The sequence below is a fragment of the Parasteatoda tepidariorum genome, chromosome 9 (assembly GCF_982258835.1).
Source record: "Parasteatoda tepidariorum strain Cologne lab strain chromosome 9, Ptep-v5.0, whole genome shotgun sequence".
NCBI lineage: Eukaryota > Metazoa > Arthropoda > Arachnida > Araneae > Theridiidae > Parasteatoda > Parasteatoda tepidariorum.
Genome location: NC_141763.1, coordinates 101,645,081 through 101,664,814, shown reverse-complemented (window position 1 = coordinate 101,664,814; position 19,734 = coordinate 101,645,081). Strand labels below are relative to the sequence as shown.

At 31.1% G+C, this 19,734-nt stretch overlaps 1 protein-coding gene across 1 annotated transcript in view; it reads right to left on the bottom strand.

Annotated features, from left to right (window-relative positions):
- Window positions 1–2,226: 2,226 nt before the first annotated feature.
- Window positions 2,227–19,734, bottom strand: part of LOC107454526 (F-box only protein 32) — a 57,322-nt gene continuing 39,814 nt past the window's right edge. Inside the window, exons 2-9 of the mRNA XM_087152515.1 lie at window positions 16,878–16,990; window positions 15,609–15,661; window positions 13,346–13,438; window positions 12,495–12,588; window positions 9,250–9,425; window positions 7,453–7,721; window positions 5,009–5,081; window positions 2,227–2,870 (exon numbers count right to left, since the gene is read on the bottom strand). Of these exons, the coding sequence (XP_087008641.1) occupies window positions 2,724–2,870; window positions 5,009–5,081; window positions 7,453–7,721; window positions 9,250–9,425; window positions 12,495–12,588; window positions 13,346–13,438; window positions 15,609–15,661; window positions 16,878–16,990 (1,018 nt within the window). The 3' untranslated portion in view covers window positions 2,227–2,723. The remainder of the gene's footprint in view (window positions 2,871–5,008; window positions 5,082–7,452; window positions 7,722–9,249; window positions 9,426–12,494; window positions 12,589–13,345; window positions 13,439–15,608; window positions 15,662–16,877; window positions 16,991–19,734) is intronic.

The window sequence follows — 19,734 nt, the reverse complement described above, 5'->3', positions numbered from 1 at the left end:
GAGGATGAGTTTTTTCGAGCCCTGCAAAAATTCTTATTTCGTTAATGATCGTTTTGGTATTCCAATATATTTAAAAAAATTTCTTATTTGATTTCTACATCTTGCGCCCTAGGGTTCCCACTTGATCCCTGTCACACCTGTTTTTTTATTTATTATTTCACTTTTATTTTTTTGTTTATCTTCCCCTAATGATTTAGCTGCTTTGCACATAATTGTCTGGTTATTTTTATCCTATCATTCATTGTTTGCAATTTTAAAAATACAACTTTTTAAAAAATTGATTTCTGAGGAACTATTTGACCGTATTCGCTCCTATTTTGTATTTGTTCCATTTAAAATGGAATTCTTTAAGATAATGTAATAAACTATATACCTTTTAATTAAAAAAAAAATTTCGACTGTTATTTAGTAAAATAATAAATATTTTCTAAAGGTTATATTTTAAATGGAATTATCTTAAACAAATTTTATAATCGTGTGCAAAAATGTTTCAATTGGCATAAAAAGTTCTCAAGATATGGTGAAATGCGCAAAAAGTAAAATTAATAAAGGTGTCTAAACTTTGAACTGCTCTCCTGACCAAACTAGTCCTGTCAAAAATCTGAACTTATCGAGAGAAAAAAGGTATGTTTATTCAGGGATATTACGTTTTTGTGTCTGATTTCGTAACTCAAAATAGCATCTGCTCTAATTAATTAGCATATTTGATGAGCCCTTCGAACCTTTAAGATTAAGTCCTAAATCGTGAAAATCCAATCATTAGATCAAAAGTAATATTCATGGTGGTCTGTGCACTGTACTTCCCATTTCTATAATTTTAATTTGTATTTTACTCATGGCTGTTTTGTTTTATTCATGCATAGCACAAAATATTCCCTATCCTCATTCGAACTTTCTGTTGATGTTTATTTGATTGGTTTCAAACACATTATTTAGACATAATGTTTTTAAAATTCATCATTCCTGGTTGATTTTTTATTGTAACTAATATATTTTTCAGTCTAATATCTCTTTTTAACGAGTTTGAATGAGCATTTCTCTGCTTATAAGTTATATAAAGCGATAGAATTAGTTAAATGCATCATTATAATAATATCCTGCTTTGTACATCGTTCTGAGAAGGGTTTGACTTAATTGTTTCAAAAGAGTCAGGTGAGCCAATCTTTTTTCCCCTGCACCTTGTGTCGACAATTTCCATTATTTCTGTGATTGGCGTTTATCCGTTAATTTATGTTTACATAATGAGTCTTATTTTGCATGATTATTAGATCTAAACATAAATTAAGAGTTCAAATTTTTAAAAGTTTAAAAATTATGATGATATTATATGATATAAAGTAGTAATATTATATGATAAAAGCGACGATATTATAATGTATTTTATCCTTAGCACATTTCGATAATTTTTTTAAAAAATAATACTAAATAAATAAATAATCTAAAATTGTGAATATTTTATTTATTGAACTGGGGGACCCTCCACAGAATGTATAAAGTGATTGAAGTACCTTATTTATTCTACTCATTTTGTTGTTTCAGAATATTAGGTATAAAGAAAACTAACCTGATTCATTACATTTTAATCCAATGAAATTTTTTAAGGGGATATTAGCGAGTCATTTAAAAAAAATTATGAAAAAAAAATTATTAAAAAAGAAATCAAATCGCATGTGATGTTTCAGAAATTTGGATTAATCTCTTTGTACCCGTTATTGGAAATGAATTAACAATTAATCATCATAGAATTTATAAAATAGTGCTCTGAGAGATAGACCACAAATAATTTGTTTAAATTTAAAATTCCCTTTTTTAATTAAGAAGTATTCAATTTAATAAAATTATGAATTTTTACAGAGTGCTAAAATCTTCAGATTAGCTCTTAGTTAGAATTATCCATTTGAGAGTTCAATAAGTAGTGACAACAACTAAGAAAAGAGTCATATAACTTAAAACTGAACGAATACTTAACTGAATGCATGTATAAGAATAATTTTTAATTTAATTTATAGCTTATTAATTATTTCTTCATATAGTATTTTTTATTTTTGTTTAATTTGCAATTCTAATGGTGGTTGATTTGCAAAAATTGTGTTTCTTTGCATTAGTATGCTAAGTTTCAGCTTTTTTTTCCCCTCTTTTTGTGGCATGCCTGAAAAAAAGTCTATGGTGCTGAAAAAAGTAAATGAAAGTTTAGTTAATGTTAGTCAGAATAGACACAAAACTGCAGACATTCAAAGTAGACTTTATTTTATCACCGGAAGAATATATAGAATATACATAATCTTTTTTTTTTCCAACCTTGTGCCCATTTGAGACATTTAACTACAACATGTAAACAGTAAAAAACAAATAACAACCAAAAACATCATAAAAACAATCCTAAGTCGTAAAACTGTTAGAACACATCAATATACAGTAAATGCACAAAAAAAAGCTATAAAACTATAAAATATATAACAAACCTCAATGACTTGACTGTGACTGATAGTGTATATATATTTAGATAAAAACAGACAACTGCACTTACATGTATTTTTTTCTTCTCTGAATATACGTTGAACATTTTACAAAAATACTAAATCAAAATAACTGCATGACATAAGAGTTAACAGTGCCCTGACCTGCAGGAATAAAAACACTGAACAGTACAAGCTGTACAACCAAGTACATCCAGAGAAATTCGTAAGTATATCTGTACAGAGAGGAGTGCAGCAGGACAGATATCACAAGGAGAAGAAGCTGAGGAAAGCTTGAGGGGGTACAGGAATGTACAGTTGAGCAGAATTAACTAGACTGCCATTTGCGTCGTTCATGTACTCTACTGTACTGGGAATACTGTGACTTAAATCCAGACATGGGTGGCCATGAGACTAAAATAAAACAATATTTTCACAAAGTTGATATTTTACTAGGCTAACTAAACATTCATAACTAAGTAACATTCGTCTAATAGACTCTGCCAGTCGCGCTCACACTACCTCACTCACAGTACCTTCACGACTAGTCTGAAGATGACGAGCATGGCTGTACATTTAATAGTACTTTTTTCAATATTTCTTGAATTCGAAGTATTATAAAATACGTTTGCAATTACTGAGGCAATGCTATTTTTGGTTATTGTGGTTTATTATTATGGCTGCTATTAATGTTCATTCGTAATTTTCAACCTAATACAGAAGACAAGGAAACTCCTAGATCAAGCATGAAAACAAACTTGTTTGATAAAATTTTTGAATCCCCACATCTGTTTGTTTTGCTTTTAACTATCGCTCTTCATTATGTTTGGGAAAATCTTTTCCTTTTGCCCAATTAATAAACTAGCCATCGTCTTCCTAATGAAACTCAAACACAGGTAAAAAGTTGAGTCTTTGAATGTTTGTGGGGACGGAGTTATCGACCATGCCAACCGTCATCTATCAGAAGGTACCTCATGATAGAATCAAGTTAGCATGCTTTATATACTAGTGAATGATGTTAAACTTTTGTAGTGGTAGTTACGCCACAGTACTCCCCCACCAGAATTTTTTTATCAGGGATATAATTCGATGAACAGATCTCACTAGTTGATGTACTTGTGAAAGACCGGGAGAGAGTCACCGGATTTTTTGAGTGCTGAATGTGAGAGGTGTATTAACATCACAGTCGAAGTCGCTCCTGTGTTGCCATTAGCAGTCGAGAGTATGCAGGCGTTGAGAGTGTAAGCGATGTGTGAATGTTCGAGACGAGATTGAGAAGCAACAGCGCAGGAGGTGAATGATGCATTCACAAATAGCAAGTCAACCGTACAATGTGGACTATCCATCGAAGTAGGCGCAACCGTTACGAGATTGTGAAGTGGGCGTTACTTGCGTGAGCAAATCACGTTCGAAGGTCACCAATGTGGGGACGGAGTTATCGACCATGCCAACCGTCATCTATCAGAAGGTACCTCATGATAGAATCAAGTTAGCATGCTTTATATACTAGTGAATGATGTTAAACTTTTGTAGTGGTAGTTACGCCACATGTTCTTTTAAAAATTTTGCTACCAGTTTTTTTTTTCAGTTTTAAAACGACGCTGGTGATTACATAAGATCTTTAACGTCATAAATGATATCATTACTTTTCAATTCTTTGTGAACTGTTATCAACTAATTTAATTCTTCAACCAAAATTGAAAAATTAACGTGTAATGTACGTGAAATTTCAACTTCTTTGAAAGTAGACTCGTTACCACTGCAGTTGCACGTAATAAGGTTTAAAAAAAAAGCTTAGATTTATGCGAGAACTCCACCATATTTTTTGGATGTAATAAAGATGTAACTAAAATTATCTAAGTAATAACTTCACTAAAAGAGGTAAAAAATACCCCCTAAAGAATTAAAATTACTGTCTTAAGTTCAACTAATCCTCTTCTCTTATTATGTAAATTTTGAACTGAAGATTAAATAAAAAAATAATCCCCTCTAAAAAAAATCCAAAAAGTTTTCCTCCGCAGAAAAGATTTTGCAGTCTAATCCACAACCCCAAAAATTCTTACTAAACCACTAATGGTAACTGCGCTTCTTATTTTTTTTTTATGTGAATGTTAAGTTGTGCATTGAGGATTATGTCATTAATAGGCAGGAAAAATATAACTCACCAAAAAGGTTTTATAAATTATCCCCCCCCCCCAAATATAAAAAAATGACTTCTTAAATAATCAAAAATTTTCTTTAAACCTAAATTAAACTTTTAAAACTAAAAAACTGTATAAAATATTTTTAAAAAAAGTATTCAACCCTTAAGAATAGCTATGGTGACTTCTCCCCCCCATTATCACCCCTGCTTACACACAGGGTGAAGTTTTATCACATTATTACTTTAAGTGAGGGCTGCACAGAGTGAGCAGGCAAATTCAAAACTGGCCTATACTTAATTATAGAATTAAATTAAGTAATACAAAATCATGAGTAATTTCATACAATATTAAGCTTTCTAAAATAAAAAGAATTAACTACGAATAAAATGAAAGTGTAAATTATCTCACCTTCCAAAACAAGCATCGGCAATACCGGCATAAAAATAAGCTCTCTGCATATTCCTCTTTTAAACCATGTTTTCTGAAAAGTAAACATTATACATTTAGAAAAGGCTTCATAATGGGCAAAATAAATATAAGTATTTTTTTTTAAAGCAAGTTAAAGAGCATGATTTTCTCTAATTAGTGCAATACAAAAGCATGGAAAAATATAAAAATTACTATTTTCAAATTCAGAAAGTTTTAACGGTTTCTAGTGTCATTTTATCAATACTGAATAACTAGTAATAGTTTCACATCAATGCATGAAAAGAAATTTTATAGTACTGTTGCAATAAAAAATAAACTATATCAATTAAATAATATTCCCTCACATCAATATTTAATTAATGTTTGTAATAAAGTTCAAAACTTCTTTTATCAAATAATTTTAAAATAAGGTCTCATTCGGAAATGCAGAGCAGTCATTTAGTGGATAATCCCTGAATTAGCCATTGAAACATTTTATGATACTATTTCCGCATTCTTTATTGTAATCAATTACAGTGAAATCCCGATTATCCGGGTTAATCACCGGGACAGGTCGCACGGACAATCGAAAAACACGGATAATCCGAAAACTCCTTTTATTAAAGAAAAATTCAATATCAGTACAAAAAATATAAAAATTACTGACATTTGCATGCATAACATCAAACTAGGAATTTTCCTTATTAAAAAATGTGTAATGCGTTTTTGCCATATATCGATACATATATTTTACGAACCGCAGTAATGTCACCGTAATCAAATCCTCCCATGCAATCTAATAAAGTTTCCACAGAGCAGCAGAATGAGAAATTGTATTTCATTCATTTATTACATCTTCTGCATCAGTTACTATCATCACTATTTGATTTAACAACATAACGATGTCTTCATCAGTCAAATATACTGGAAGCCAGGCCCACATGCATCACTTTGAAACCAATCTTCTAAATTTTCTTCATAAAGAATTTTGAAACCTTAGATTTCTTTTGCTTGTTCGAGAATACTGTTATCATATTTTTCTTGAACATCTGAAGAGGATTGTTCATCAAGCGGTATCCTCTTTCTCCACGATCGTGATAACGTAGACGATTTTCCATATCATCCATAACGTAGACGATTTGTTCCATATACTGCAATCCAATAACGAATATTGCTTTCCAAAAATTTGGTAGTGTTATAACTTCAAGAATTAATTTTTTTTTAATCTTAAAAATGTTTCTCTTCATATTTTTTGTGTGACTCCGGAATGAGCACGGATAATCCGCAAACCGGATAATCCGCGCAGGGATAATCGAGAGTGTACTGTATTTTTAAAATGTCAGATGTAAAAGAAAAATCAATACTTCTGAAAATAATTCCCCCTCCCCACAATAATTGTTATTGCTTTTTGTTAAAATAGTAAATGTATGTAGACTGAATTAATTACATAAAAATTAGATAATGTAAACATGTTACTTCAGTTAAATTTTCATGAAATGACTGAATTCTGAAAAAGTTTAAAACAATGAATACTGTAAGTAAGGCTATACGCTTGAACTAAGTGTATATTTGTTATCAGTGAACAATCCCTAAGTATGAATTATAGGATTTCGTTTGGAGGAAATATTAGGATCTTGGAATTTTCTGTGCATTTCTTGACGACTCTTGATTTCCGAAAATAGTTTTCCTTTGCTAGTTGCATGTTTGAAAGGAAGTTGCCTGAATTACCAAGATTTTTAAAGAAATTGACATGTTAGATGTGAGTGTATAGATAGGTATATATGTCCATAAAATGGAGAAAAAAACTTTGCACTTAAAGAATCCAAAAGAAACTTGTGAAAATGTTACTGTGAACAACAATGTTTGGGGTGAATGAGTAGTTTCATAAACAGAATCTTGGAGGTTGGGCAGCTAAATGGAGCAGGGCACATCGACCAGAGGTCTATTTTATAACCCTCGTTGAGCAGCCGACACAATTTTTGGGTTTATGACTACTAATGTTCAACTCCATAGCCTTGTCATTTTGAACCCAGTCCAGGAGACAAGGGAACTCCTGGATTAAGTACTGGGAGAAATTTGCCTTCGTGGAGGAATTTTTGAAGAGAAGTAACATACATGGAAAGAAAAGCCACGATAACCTTTCACGGTTAGCCTGGCGGCATTAAATTTTATTTGTAAAAGATATGCAATTAAGTGGGGATAACTGTAGCAGAAGACAAAACAGGCTAGTTTCAGCAAAATGGTTGAATCAAATTAAGAAGAAAAGTTAATGACAGTGTTTAAAGTAAATACATGTTACACAACCTCTAAAATATCAGTACAGTCATTATTTCTACTAAACAGGTTAGCCACAAACACAATTCCCTGATTTTTTTCCAGATCGTTTTTATCAAATTTGGGATGTGAAGGTTTGACAGAAGTTTAAGTGACCATAATTTTCTTACTTTCGTAACTGATGAAAAACAAGCTGCCAATCAGTTTTTGAGTTCAAAGGTTTCAACTTGTTGTTCTCCATAAGTACTTTAATTTGCTCTCGGGAAAAGTGAAATTTGCATAGTTCTCTCCAAATGTGCTGCTCATCAAGGAGAAATTTCATGTCATCACATGCCTGGGAGGAATTCATCAGGTCTTTATAGTCACTTAACCTAAGCAAAATTTCTCTTAATATTGCTGCCGGCATATCGGTCAATCTATAAGAACCATCATCCATTGGCTGGAGAATAAAAAAAGCATAATTTGGATGTCAAATTAAAATACAAGATTTAATATTCAGTAATATTCACATTAAAGATTTATTCAAAATATGTATTTGCATAAAGGGTGAAATAATTAATATTATAATTAATAATATTACAATTAGTTGATAAAAGAATAAAAATATTACGAAAATATTGTTAACAATTTACAATTAAAAAAAAATCAAAACTTATAAGTTTGCTTCGACTATCTGAAGGAGATAGTGCTAATTTGATATTTCTTTTCATGTTCATGCCTACACATGCTTTTTTCTTACTAATTTCGAGCATACATGTTATGTACCACTATTATATTATGCATATATGCTTTATAAAAATTAAGCCTTGTAATTTTTTTGCCAAAACTATTAATTACATGAAACTGACATGCATTGCAATTGCAACTTTTTCGTGTTAAAACATTAAGAGTTCAGTACTCTAAACGTTCAGTGCTTCAGAGAAAACTAAACAAGCCACTTAACTTCTTGCTTTTAGTACAGCTGCTTTAGAGTATTATCTTTAAAGTATTTTGATCTTTTTACTAATTGTACAGTTAGAATTAACAAAATAGTTTTTAACGAACATATCTCAATCAATTTGAGAAAAGCTAATGTTTGAAAGTCTAAACATTCACTATTGTTTTATATAGATCTAATAAGTTATGCGCAATAATGATTTAAATATTTTTATTTACAGCTTAAATATTTTGCAGTAGGCAAAGTTTCTTCAATTCGAAATATCTTATGTATTACGAAGATAATTAATTAATATTTTTTATAGGAATAGTGGTAAAAAATTTGACATGTACAAGTAAAACATTATGCAAAATAAAGTTTTTATATTGTTTAAACGATTGAGAAATACTAAATTTTAAAAATATATCTTGTAATAGTTTTGAAAAACATATGCAAATGATATATTAAGATATAAAAAGAAAATTAACAAGCTCTATTTAACAGTCATGTCTATAGTTTAGGCTAAATAAAACTAGCGCTCTGAGAAACATACATGATATGCCAACCCATAAATTGTAACTTTACGAACCAACAGTAAACAAAACCAGACTACTAGTATATTTTTGTACTATATATATATATTTTTTTTTTGTATCTATCGCTAATAAAAAAAAAATTCTACAGATTTACTTTTTTGGTTCATACCACACATGCAAATGTGGTTGCTTTTCGCAACAGCAGATAAAATTTCTAAAAACATTTCTCAAGGAAAATTCAAAGAAAAAATATATTTATAGAATATATACGACATTTCTACAAGTAATATGCCCTTAAAAAATCACTTAAGATCAATAGAATCTATTATATTCTAATACACAAGATATTGACATTTGTTACTTTGAAACTGTCTGATTTTTCAACTTAGAATGTCATCTGTTCTAAAGAAAGAACATATTTATGAGGAGGCCTTCATAACCATCAAGACTGAATCTCCGTATGTGATCATTAAAGTACTTTTAAGACAATTCTATTTTACAACATGTTTTATTACCTGCTTGATTTCTATATCACTAGCGAATTGACAAATTCTGTCAATAGTCTTCAGATGTTGTTCCCAGAGGAGGGTGCTGCCAAGAGGTCTCCCCCAGCAATAATACTTTCTAATGATCCTCCGCAAGTCGTACAGAAGCATGTGGAGTATGTGCAAGTTCTGTTGGTTGCTTGCCACTGAAAAAGACACTCTCTTTTTAAATGTTTCAAAATATTAATGGTCAAGAATGCGAGTTTGAAAGATTAATAAAGATTTGTTATTAATTAACACTCCTTTCCAAAAGTTCAGGTACGAGTGAGTGACAAAATGATGCAAACACTCAGTGGGGTACTTTAGGGCAGGCTATTTGCCATGCGACGAGTCAATAAAAAAAGAAGCGACTTAATTCCTCCCCAAATAATTTTGAATAAGGTTCTGTAAAGTCAGTATGTTTAACTAAATTTTGTCACATATTTATATTATTTTTATTATTGAATTAACTTTTTTTAGCTGTAGATAGATTATTTGTAATATGATTTTTTTTCAAAAACATAATTTAATACAAGCAAAAAAAGATTTATTAAAAAAGGCTATTAAATTTAAAGGACCCATCAATATCGGTCATCGACTCATTAGGTTTGAGAAATAAGTGGCTACTAGGTCATTAGAGTCTACCAGTCACTGGCTAACTGTAAATTTAAATTTTCAGGTCTAGGCAAGGATGAAAAATATCTATACTGGACTCTCTTTACCCCTATAGGTGATGAACAAAAAAAGGGTCATAGAAAAAGAGAAGTTTTTTTAATGATACAGCTATAAAGATTTTGGTCTTTTAAAAGTCCAACAACACACATAATTTTAAAAAAAATATTTTGTCAAACAAAAAAAAGAAATTAAGATATTTTTTCAATAAATTTATTTAAACTTCTGAGTGGAATTTGCAACAAATTAAACTTAACATGAATGCCAAATTTAAATTTATCAATTTTTCATGAATCAATAAACTTTCAACTGGGTTTGATTATAAAACATTTATAAGTTATGAAAGTTTTTATTCTTGGTGATATATCAACTTCTTCAACAATATTCTGGGTCAAACTTTATAACTGTCATGATTTCAGCAGGCTACAAAATAATGGAAATTTTAGTCACTTTGCTTGCTTTTAATGAATTTAGTTTATTTTAAATACTAAACAACACATTTAAAATTTTTATGATGCCAATAAAAATTCTCAATTCCTACATCAGAAAATGTTTACTTGAAGTATTTTAAAATTGCTGAAAAACATTAATAAAAATGAGATTTTAGGGATTGTAAATTGGGTCTGAGAACAAATTGATATCAAATTTCAAGTTATGGCTGCAAAACATAGCGTTTTACAGTTGGACGTAGACCCATGGACAGTGTTTACAGTCAATGGGATAACTGGAAGTGATGTATTGTGGGTATCTTGATCCTGATTAGTTGTTGAAGTGTGGCATTTGTTTACGTTAGCAACTGCTTTTTCCATTCTATTTCGAATAAGCCAGGCCCGTCAAGTATCATTTCTCTTAAGTGACACATTCTACATTCTTTCACAAAGATTTCAATTCCTTCACTATATATTTCTTCCTTAACACAAATACAGACAGAAAGCCTTATAGAACACAAACTAATTATGCATCGAAGTTGCCATGTACGCAAAACAAAAAATATCAAGTTTACAATAAAACTCATAAATAAAAAATCTAAGTTAAGTAAAAGACGCAAAGAGAAAGAATTATACTTCAACAAATTCGATGTGCGATACGGCGCAGCATTTAATTAATTAACATAGCTGTGTTAATTAACATTCTAAATTGTGTGGAGAAACTTAGCTCGACTTTAACACTCCGTTTCGCTTATAAACAATCAGTTGACGCTAACATCAAAAAAATTTTGAATTGTAAGGTATACAATTTTTTACACCATTTTAACAAATGTAATTTTACATGGCAAAATCCAAAGTTCCAGCGAAATCGGTTGAATAGCTCCTGAGAAATTGAATTTTATAAATACTACTTTTTTAAAATTCAATTTTTCAGAAACTATACTATCGATTTGGTTCAAATTTTGTACGTTACAATGTTAATTTGCATACATTAAATGATGTAAGAAGTTGTATACATTACAATTAAAAAATTTTTTCAAGCATTCATGAATAAAATAATAATAAATATTTCATAATACTAGCGCTGACATAATAGGTCGCATGTGTGGGTATCAGTGATCTTCTTCGTGATGTTACTCAATTGCCCGTATAGTATTGAAATAATACATCCTTAAGCAAGAAATAAACCCAACATAATGGGTAATGGCTTATAATGGTTATAATCCCATTGCTATCAAGATAACCAGAAACTTTTTTTTAAAAAGGTGGGATTTCTTTAATGCAATACAAATTAAGTTAATTGCATTAAAAAAAATTTCTTTTGCTTTCATGCTTGACTGAAAAAGTTCTTTGTCTCTAAGTGAAAAGATGAAATATCTCTTTTTCTAAATTTATTTTTTTATTTTAAAATTATATTTTTTGTGCTTGATTTTTATCATGATAGAAAGTTTTAAATAAACACATCTTTTTTTTAAAAAAACTATTAATTCTACTACATTTTAGCTGTATTATCTTTATTCTCTTAGTTTAAATAAACAGATACTGAAGTTTGTTCTAGTTTGGGCATAATTTTTTTTTATTGCAATGAGTATCTAAATAGCAGTGACTTTATTAAAAGACAATATCTATTTAAGATAACCCAAGCAGCAAAATAATTTTCATCTTCATTGATTCAATATTCACAAATCTTGGTTCAATAAGGGTTCACAACGCTATTATTTCTCTGATATTAGCCCTATATAGAAACATCCGATTCACCCGATATTTCACAACCAATATTGACCCTATATAGAATTGTCACCCAATATTTTATTTTTATAATCATTATTCAGATAATATATATATATATATATTTGGGCCTTATATTGACTCTATATAGGCTGATATTATCTGGAGCACATATTGAGCCAATTATTAGCCCCACTGGGGCCAAGGTGAAATTGTTACTAGGGAACATACACTATAACACTGTAGATAAATTGATAAAGTTAGTTTTCTCATTTAAAATAAATCTTTTTTAAAAAAAGTCTGAATGTGAACTAAAAGCAAAACTACAATAAAATGCAATACATATTAAAATGGAGTATCTATTATTTAATTTTTCTCTCCATAGAACAAAACTATTCATTAAAATACCTTGTCGAGCGACTTCTTCTAGGACTACAAAGAGTATTTGTGTTGCACGACCACTCAAAGTTGTGAGATTTTGGGTAATCAGCAAATGTAAAAGCTGAAAAAAGGAAAACAATTTACAGAAATGATATAAAGTAAATAAAATGTTAACTTTAACATTATATCATAAAAGTTATCTTTGTGCTGGAATAAAATGTAATGAACAATATATGAAACTATTTCATTCGGGCATAAGAAGATTAATTCTGTAAGGGTGAGTTTAATTTTTTTTAAATAAATGTGAAGAAAAATAAGTTAAAATTGCTGAAAATTTTTTAATGAGATTTTCAGATCATGGAATGTAAAAACCAATTCTGAAACACACTAAAAAAATATATTCATTAACATTATTTTAATATTCCACTTCAAAACGGACCAAATAACCATTTCAAAATCGTAAATTTAGCTTGTATAAGAAAAATTGGATTTTTTTCAAAAACTAAATAATTGTTAATGATTTTAATTAAATACAAACAAAACTGCATAATTTAAAAGAATATCTTTTTTACTTTTAAAACAAGGATAAAAACTTTTATTTAAACAAAAAAATTTAGCCCAATGACTTTTACCAACAAACCAAATATATTTTTAGAAGTTAAATATTGATAACTTATTTCTTTTTTTTTTAAACATTGTCTTTCTATTAAAAAATCACAAGTACTGTCACTGTTCAACTTTTGTTACATTTCGTTTTGCAACAAAAACTATGAAACTTGAAAATTTGAAATTACAAAGGTGTATAAAAATGTTTACAGGGAGTACGATGACATCAGTTCAGGAATAATTTAAAATTGTTTTACAATAGTTAGGCTTACCTTGCATATGTAGTTAAACCTTCTAATATCATGCACTGCATTTCTAAAGTCTAACTTCTGAATAGCTTCACCAATATTATTGAAACTAGTGACCTAAATGAAGATGACAAATAATTTTGTTAATCAGTTAACAATAATATGCAAAAATAGCTATTATAAAATCTAAAAGGCAAATAAATTTAGAATTTGCATATGAAAGATTCAAATTCATAGCAGCATTGCATATTTCATCATTAATTTGTGCACACTATCATTCCTACAGTTAGACAAAACTAGGTGCTTTTTATGCCCCGAAACACCCATTTATCTAGAATTAGAATAGAGAAAAGCCCAGTGGCTGAGTGGTAGCTCTTCACTCTCTCAGTCTTGGGTTCGGGAAAGGTTGATTCAGCCTTTCATTCTTTCAGTGGGTCAATAAAATGAGTACCAAGCATGCTTGGAGACTAAAAACAGGGGATTTCGCGTTTGGCTGACCACCCAACCAGAACGCCTGCACCCCAGAGTGAAGGTCAGGAAAACTGAAATGGACATAGTAGGCCCTCTTTGAGCTGACCCGCCACTGAGTTTAGTTTAGAAACGGCCCTTATTACCACAGACTACACAGGGGTGGGAAAATTGTATAAGAAAAAAGTGTGAACATTTGAGAAATGATGTAAAAATGAAACTGTCAAATAATCCAGTGAGGTAATGGCATAAAATGTCATTTTTATGCAAAAAATCCATAAATCTTTTAAAAATTATTTTAAGAGTTATTATAAAATATTTGTTTTCATCAATATCATGTTCAACTTTTATTGAACAGCGACAGTTAGCAGTTTCTTGCTTAAAGTAAATTATTATATCAACTACGATACTAATACAGAATGTTATTCTGTACATAAAATCCATAAATATTTTTTATAATTAATTTAAGAATTGTTACAAAATGTCAAGTCAAGAGCCGCGATGGCTCAGGGAATAGAGCGTTCGTCTTCCAATGAGATGACCCGGGTTCAAATCCCGGCGATTGCTGGTTGGTACGAATCCGCATCCGGTTTGCATCGACCACAGTGCTGACGTGAAATATCCTCAGTGGTAGACGGATCATGGGTTAGAGTCCCTGCACCGTCAGGCTAACCATGGGAGGTTCTCGTGGTCTTCCTCTTCAAGTAACGCAAATGCGGGTCAGTTCTATCAAAATGACCTACACGAAGGCAAAATTTTTCCCCAATGCTTGATCCAGGAGTTCCTTTGTCTTCTGGATTGGGTTCAAAATTACAAGGCTACGGAGTTGAATATTAGTAGTCGTAAACCCCATGAGTTCCTTTTCAAAGCGAATTTGAATGAATACATAAGATCAATGTATTAAAATGTCCAGTGCGCAAAAAAGTTAATTAAAGAAATGGAACACCTAGAATAACTTTTGATCTAACGATTGTATCATGATGTACTAGGGACTCAATCCTAATGGTTTAAAGGGATGATCTAAAATATGTTAATTTTCATTACAATATCAGATGCAAACTTTGGACTGCTCTCCTAACTAAGCAATTGCGCTCATATTTTCCAAATTGTGACTGCAAACTATATTTTGAGGGTCAGGAATCCAAATCTGTCGAAAAAAAAGTATGTTTATCCAGAAAAAGTATCCATCGCGGCTCTGCACCAATCATTTAGCATATTTGAGGTCACCCTTTCAAACCATCAAAATCGAATTCCTAGGACATGCAGATCTGATCGTTAGATCAAAAATGGTTTACATTGTGCAAATTGCAATGGTTTACATTGCAATTACTGTGCATAAATTTGAAATGGTTTACTTGATAAAGTTTTGAGCTCTTAAAACAATAGATGGTTTTTAATAATAAATGGTAATTTTATGATTCACAGATGACTATGATAATTTAACAATTCAATCTAATCTCTTTTCTTTCTATTTTTTAATAAAAATGTAATATTTTCTGGAAATTGTCATGAATTGTCATATTTTCATGAAATCAAAATGTAATCCTGTTACTTGGTAGTATGATAGTTCTGATGCTGCAAAGTAACAGAATGCCAAACCTCTACTACATAATTTATCAACTTTATCCAAATTCACAGACTTGGTCCATAGTTTGCATTTTCAACTCCACTTAATAATCAGGTAAAAAATAAATAATTTTTGCACAATATAATTTAAAATAATCCATAAAAAATGATAATCAAAAAAATATTTCAAACACAAGTAATTTGCAAAATTGAATAAATAAAGTAATTATAACAAAGACAAAGAAATGCTTACTTCTTTGGTATTTTTTAAAGTTATTTGACAGTAAGGTTGATTTTCTTTCAAAGCTAAAACGAAAGAAGAAAAGATATACATTTTGAAGTAGTTATGTTTTTTCATTATAAAATCCTAGAACAATTTAAAAATAATTGAAAATGTACAACTGAAATGTTAAATATTAAATAAATCAAAATACATTTTGAATAAAGACAAAACGACGCTAGCGTGTCTTTTCTTCCGTTGAATTTCGAAAAATAAGAAGGAAAAAAATGCAAGAAAAATAAGATAATTAAAACGAACGCTATTTCGACAACCTTTTATGCAAAGAATAAAGATCTGTGTAAAAATTTCCGCTTTTATTTGTATGTTCTATAAAAATATCAAAACACAAATGACTAATTTCTTATTTATTGCACAAAAAAGTATTTCTGGGAGATGAAATGCTTTGTCCAGTGCGCATTATTTTAATTCGTGTCGGGCGAGCTATGCTGTCCTTAGTAAACATAAAAAAATCCCGGGGACACATAAAAAACAAAACTATGGAAGACGAGATATTTCGCTTTTTAAGTGCAATTTTACTGCAGGAAGACAAGAAATTCATCTCTTAAAAAAAAAAAACTTTTCAAATTAACACATTTAGACAAATTTATAGAATTTCGAGTTGGTTCCTTTCTATGATTTTTTGTTTGTTTTTGAGGTTCTCGCGGGCAGCTGACCGGAAGTTGCATATGACTTGGCGATTATTCTGCCACTGATCACGATGCGGAAATCTCCCCATAAGTCCGAGCCCGACCAAAACCTTTTTTATATAAACGAGTGCGGGCTCGTGTTAAGCCCATCTCATCTCTAATAGATCATGAAAGTAAAGAGAATGATACTTAGCAACTTCCTCTGATGTATTTGATCAACACCTTCTAGAAAAGAGGCATCAGCACGAGTAAACAAGAAACTTGATCTTTTAGTAGTCCAAACGTAATGACAACTTTCGTATTTGCCACCAGTGCGCAGCTTAGTAGACCGCACGTAGTGACATCTTTCTTATTTTTCATCCACTGCGCAGTTTACGTTCGTTACGTCGGACTGCTAAATTGATTTGTGCTGAGGCCTTCTTTCTAGGAGGTGTTGGTTAAGTCACTAATAGGTGCAAATAATGATCATGAAGGTAAAGAGAATGGTTGTGGCTTTCTCGTCTCAGGGATGGCTACGAACGTCCTGTGATGTTTTTTGGTTACTGACACGAAAACATTCTCTTAATTACTACTAGATTCTGAAATAATTTTTTACCTGAGTTATTGATAAATTCTATATCTGCACTCCCAAAAGGGAAATCCGAATTGCTCTCATAGGAACTGTTTTCTCTTTTTTTCTCGAGGAATACACTTCTATTTCGAGAATACCTAAAAATAAAAATGACATTTTTTTTATTCATCCTTTTTATCTCCGAATTGAAACAATAGAATGCATCATTTTAAGCACATCATAAAAAAGGATTTATATTATAAAATAAATAAAAAAATTATGGAAAAAGAAAAATGGTTTGTTGTATTTCTGTTACCGTGAATGACCGAAATCACGAAAATGTCAACAATCACTGAGCCGCTTTGGAGAATGTTCGAAATATTTGTTACATCTGATTTGAAATTAATTTATTCATAGATATTACTACATTTATACGATATTTGCCTGGTCAGTAGGGCGCTGGGCCCATGTTCGAGAGTTCGAACCCCGCTGGCCGAAGACTCCCCGTGTAGTCAAGTGACGGATGCACGTTAAATCTGTCGAGTCGCTAAAGTCCTCCCATAAAAAATCAATACTTCTGGGGGTACTGGATTGGAGATCGATCTTTCTCTGATTCTGGTCAAAATTACGATCTGTGGATGAATGAATGTATGAATGGGTCCACCCTATAAACGGGTGTGACGTATGGTGCGGCGGAAGTCGAATTCTTGGCCATAGATGGCGCCACTGGAAAACAAGAATAATTGCACCCCCTCTGCTTAAACAGGCATACGTCAACAGCAACATTCGTTATTTTAATATCTACTGAGGATAGATAAACGTCAGTGTTCGGAGTACCAATTAAATGCGTACTGGACAGTGGCACTTAATCTTAAAAAACATTGATGTAGGTCATACTGGGAAAATGTATACCTGGCGGTGGCACTGAACTTACAATGATGTGGGGTACACCGTTCAGTGGCATTTTGATATATATTTCGGACATGCAGATGCGATCGGACTATACCTAGTATATATTTCCAACATTTACCAAAGAGACTTGTCAACATTCACCGGTGGAAAGTCAATAACCACTCATTTCGATCATTCGTGGTCTACAGCAAAATGACAAAACTTTTCTCTCAGCATCGTGAAAAAATGACACAGTGACTCAACAATTTCAGTTCAATTTATTTATTTCAATTCAAAATTTTGAATTTCAGTAATATCCCTTAAACAAACGGGTGAAGTAACAAATTGAACTTCGGTGCTAAAAATACATCAGCATCGCCCTGTAGTAAAAAGTTGAACAATATGTGTTAAAGAGAAATGTTATAGGATTGCAATAGTTGCGGAAATCTTTCTTTAAAACTCTCTTATAAAAATAATACGCTTTTTTTTGTGTTAGTTGCAACAACACGGCGACTTAGAGTTAATGAACTAATTTTTGAAATAGGTTGTTGTTGATAATTTTACGTCGCACTATAGCTGCACAATGGGCTATTGGCGACGGACTGGGAAACATCTCGGAGGATGATATGAGGCCGGAAAACGCAATTAATAATATTTTTTGAAAGTAGAAATTTTTTTTAATTGTTTTGGAATTTGCATTTCAGTTTTGAGCGTGATTGCGTATACGCAATCAATACTATAGAATTAATACTGATCCGCTGATTATTTAAAAAAAAATAATCTCGGACGATTGTTGTTGTTATGTTCTTGTTAATTTACGTCGCACTAGAGCTGCACAATGGGCTATTGGCGACGGACTGGGAAACATCTCGGAGGATGATCCGAAGACATGCCATCACAATTTTGATCCTCTGCGGAGGGGATGGCAATCCCACTTCGGTAGCCCGTCGACCTGCGCGCGAAATCGAGCACTTGACGGTAGCACAGTTTAACGAGGACCAATACCGCACATCCTCGGTCCCTTTGCAGACTGATCCAAGTGGTCACCCACCCGCACACTGACCGTAGCCAGTGATGCTTGACTTCGGTGATCTGCTGGGAACCGTGTCTTAACGATCAGTCCACTGCGGGACTTTTGAAATAGGAAAAAGAAGAAGAAAAATATGAGAAAAGTGAACTCCAAAATTACAAATAATTTTAAAAGTTATTTCAATTAACAATGATATGTAAAAAAAGTTTTGTGGTAGACTTCATAAAAATATATTTCAGAACTCAACGTAATGAAAGTTTTATGAAAGATAATAAAAACACTCAGTTCAAAACTTTTTAACACAATAATAAAAATACGAATTGCAATTTTACCTAAGACATTTAATGTCTAAATTTTAATTGGCATCACAAGCATTTTCATTAACTTTGCATCATAGGTTTCATTGGAACTTTCAGTAAAAAAACTGCCATTAATATGTATTTTAAGTTGTTAGTTTTTGAAAATGAAGGGAAAGTAGACACACTTGGGATCCCAAATTAATTTATAAGTGAGGGGAAAAAAACAAAACAGCAATCGAAATCAGAAAAATCAAGGTTGAGGAAGGCGAGTACATGAAAAACCAAAGTCAGTTTGATTGCGGGAAGGAAATGGAGAGAAATAAAAAGACTATTATTAGAGACACCTTGAAGTTCCACTCCGCAATAAAACAGGTTTTGATGTTCGTCTTTCATTATTGTTATCCATCTATTCCCTTATTGTGACTTCCTAATATTTTTATTTTCTTCTAAATTTTTGAAAAAAATATCTAAAAATATACCTTAAGGCTGTGCTAACTTTTTGTGTGTTATTTTTAAACACGATTTGTTCTGCCACCTCGTTACACAGTTTTTAAGAGATGAAATCATTACTAAATTCGAAAAATAAAAAGTAATCAAAACTCGGAGATACATTTTTGGGTAAACATAAAAATTTACAATTAAAATCCATTAATTCGATAAAAAAAATTGCGAATAAAATAGT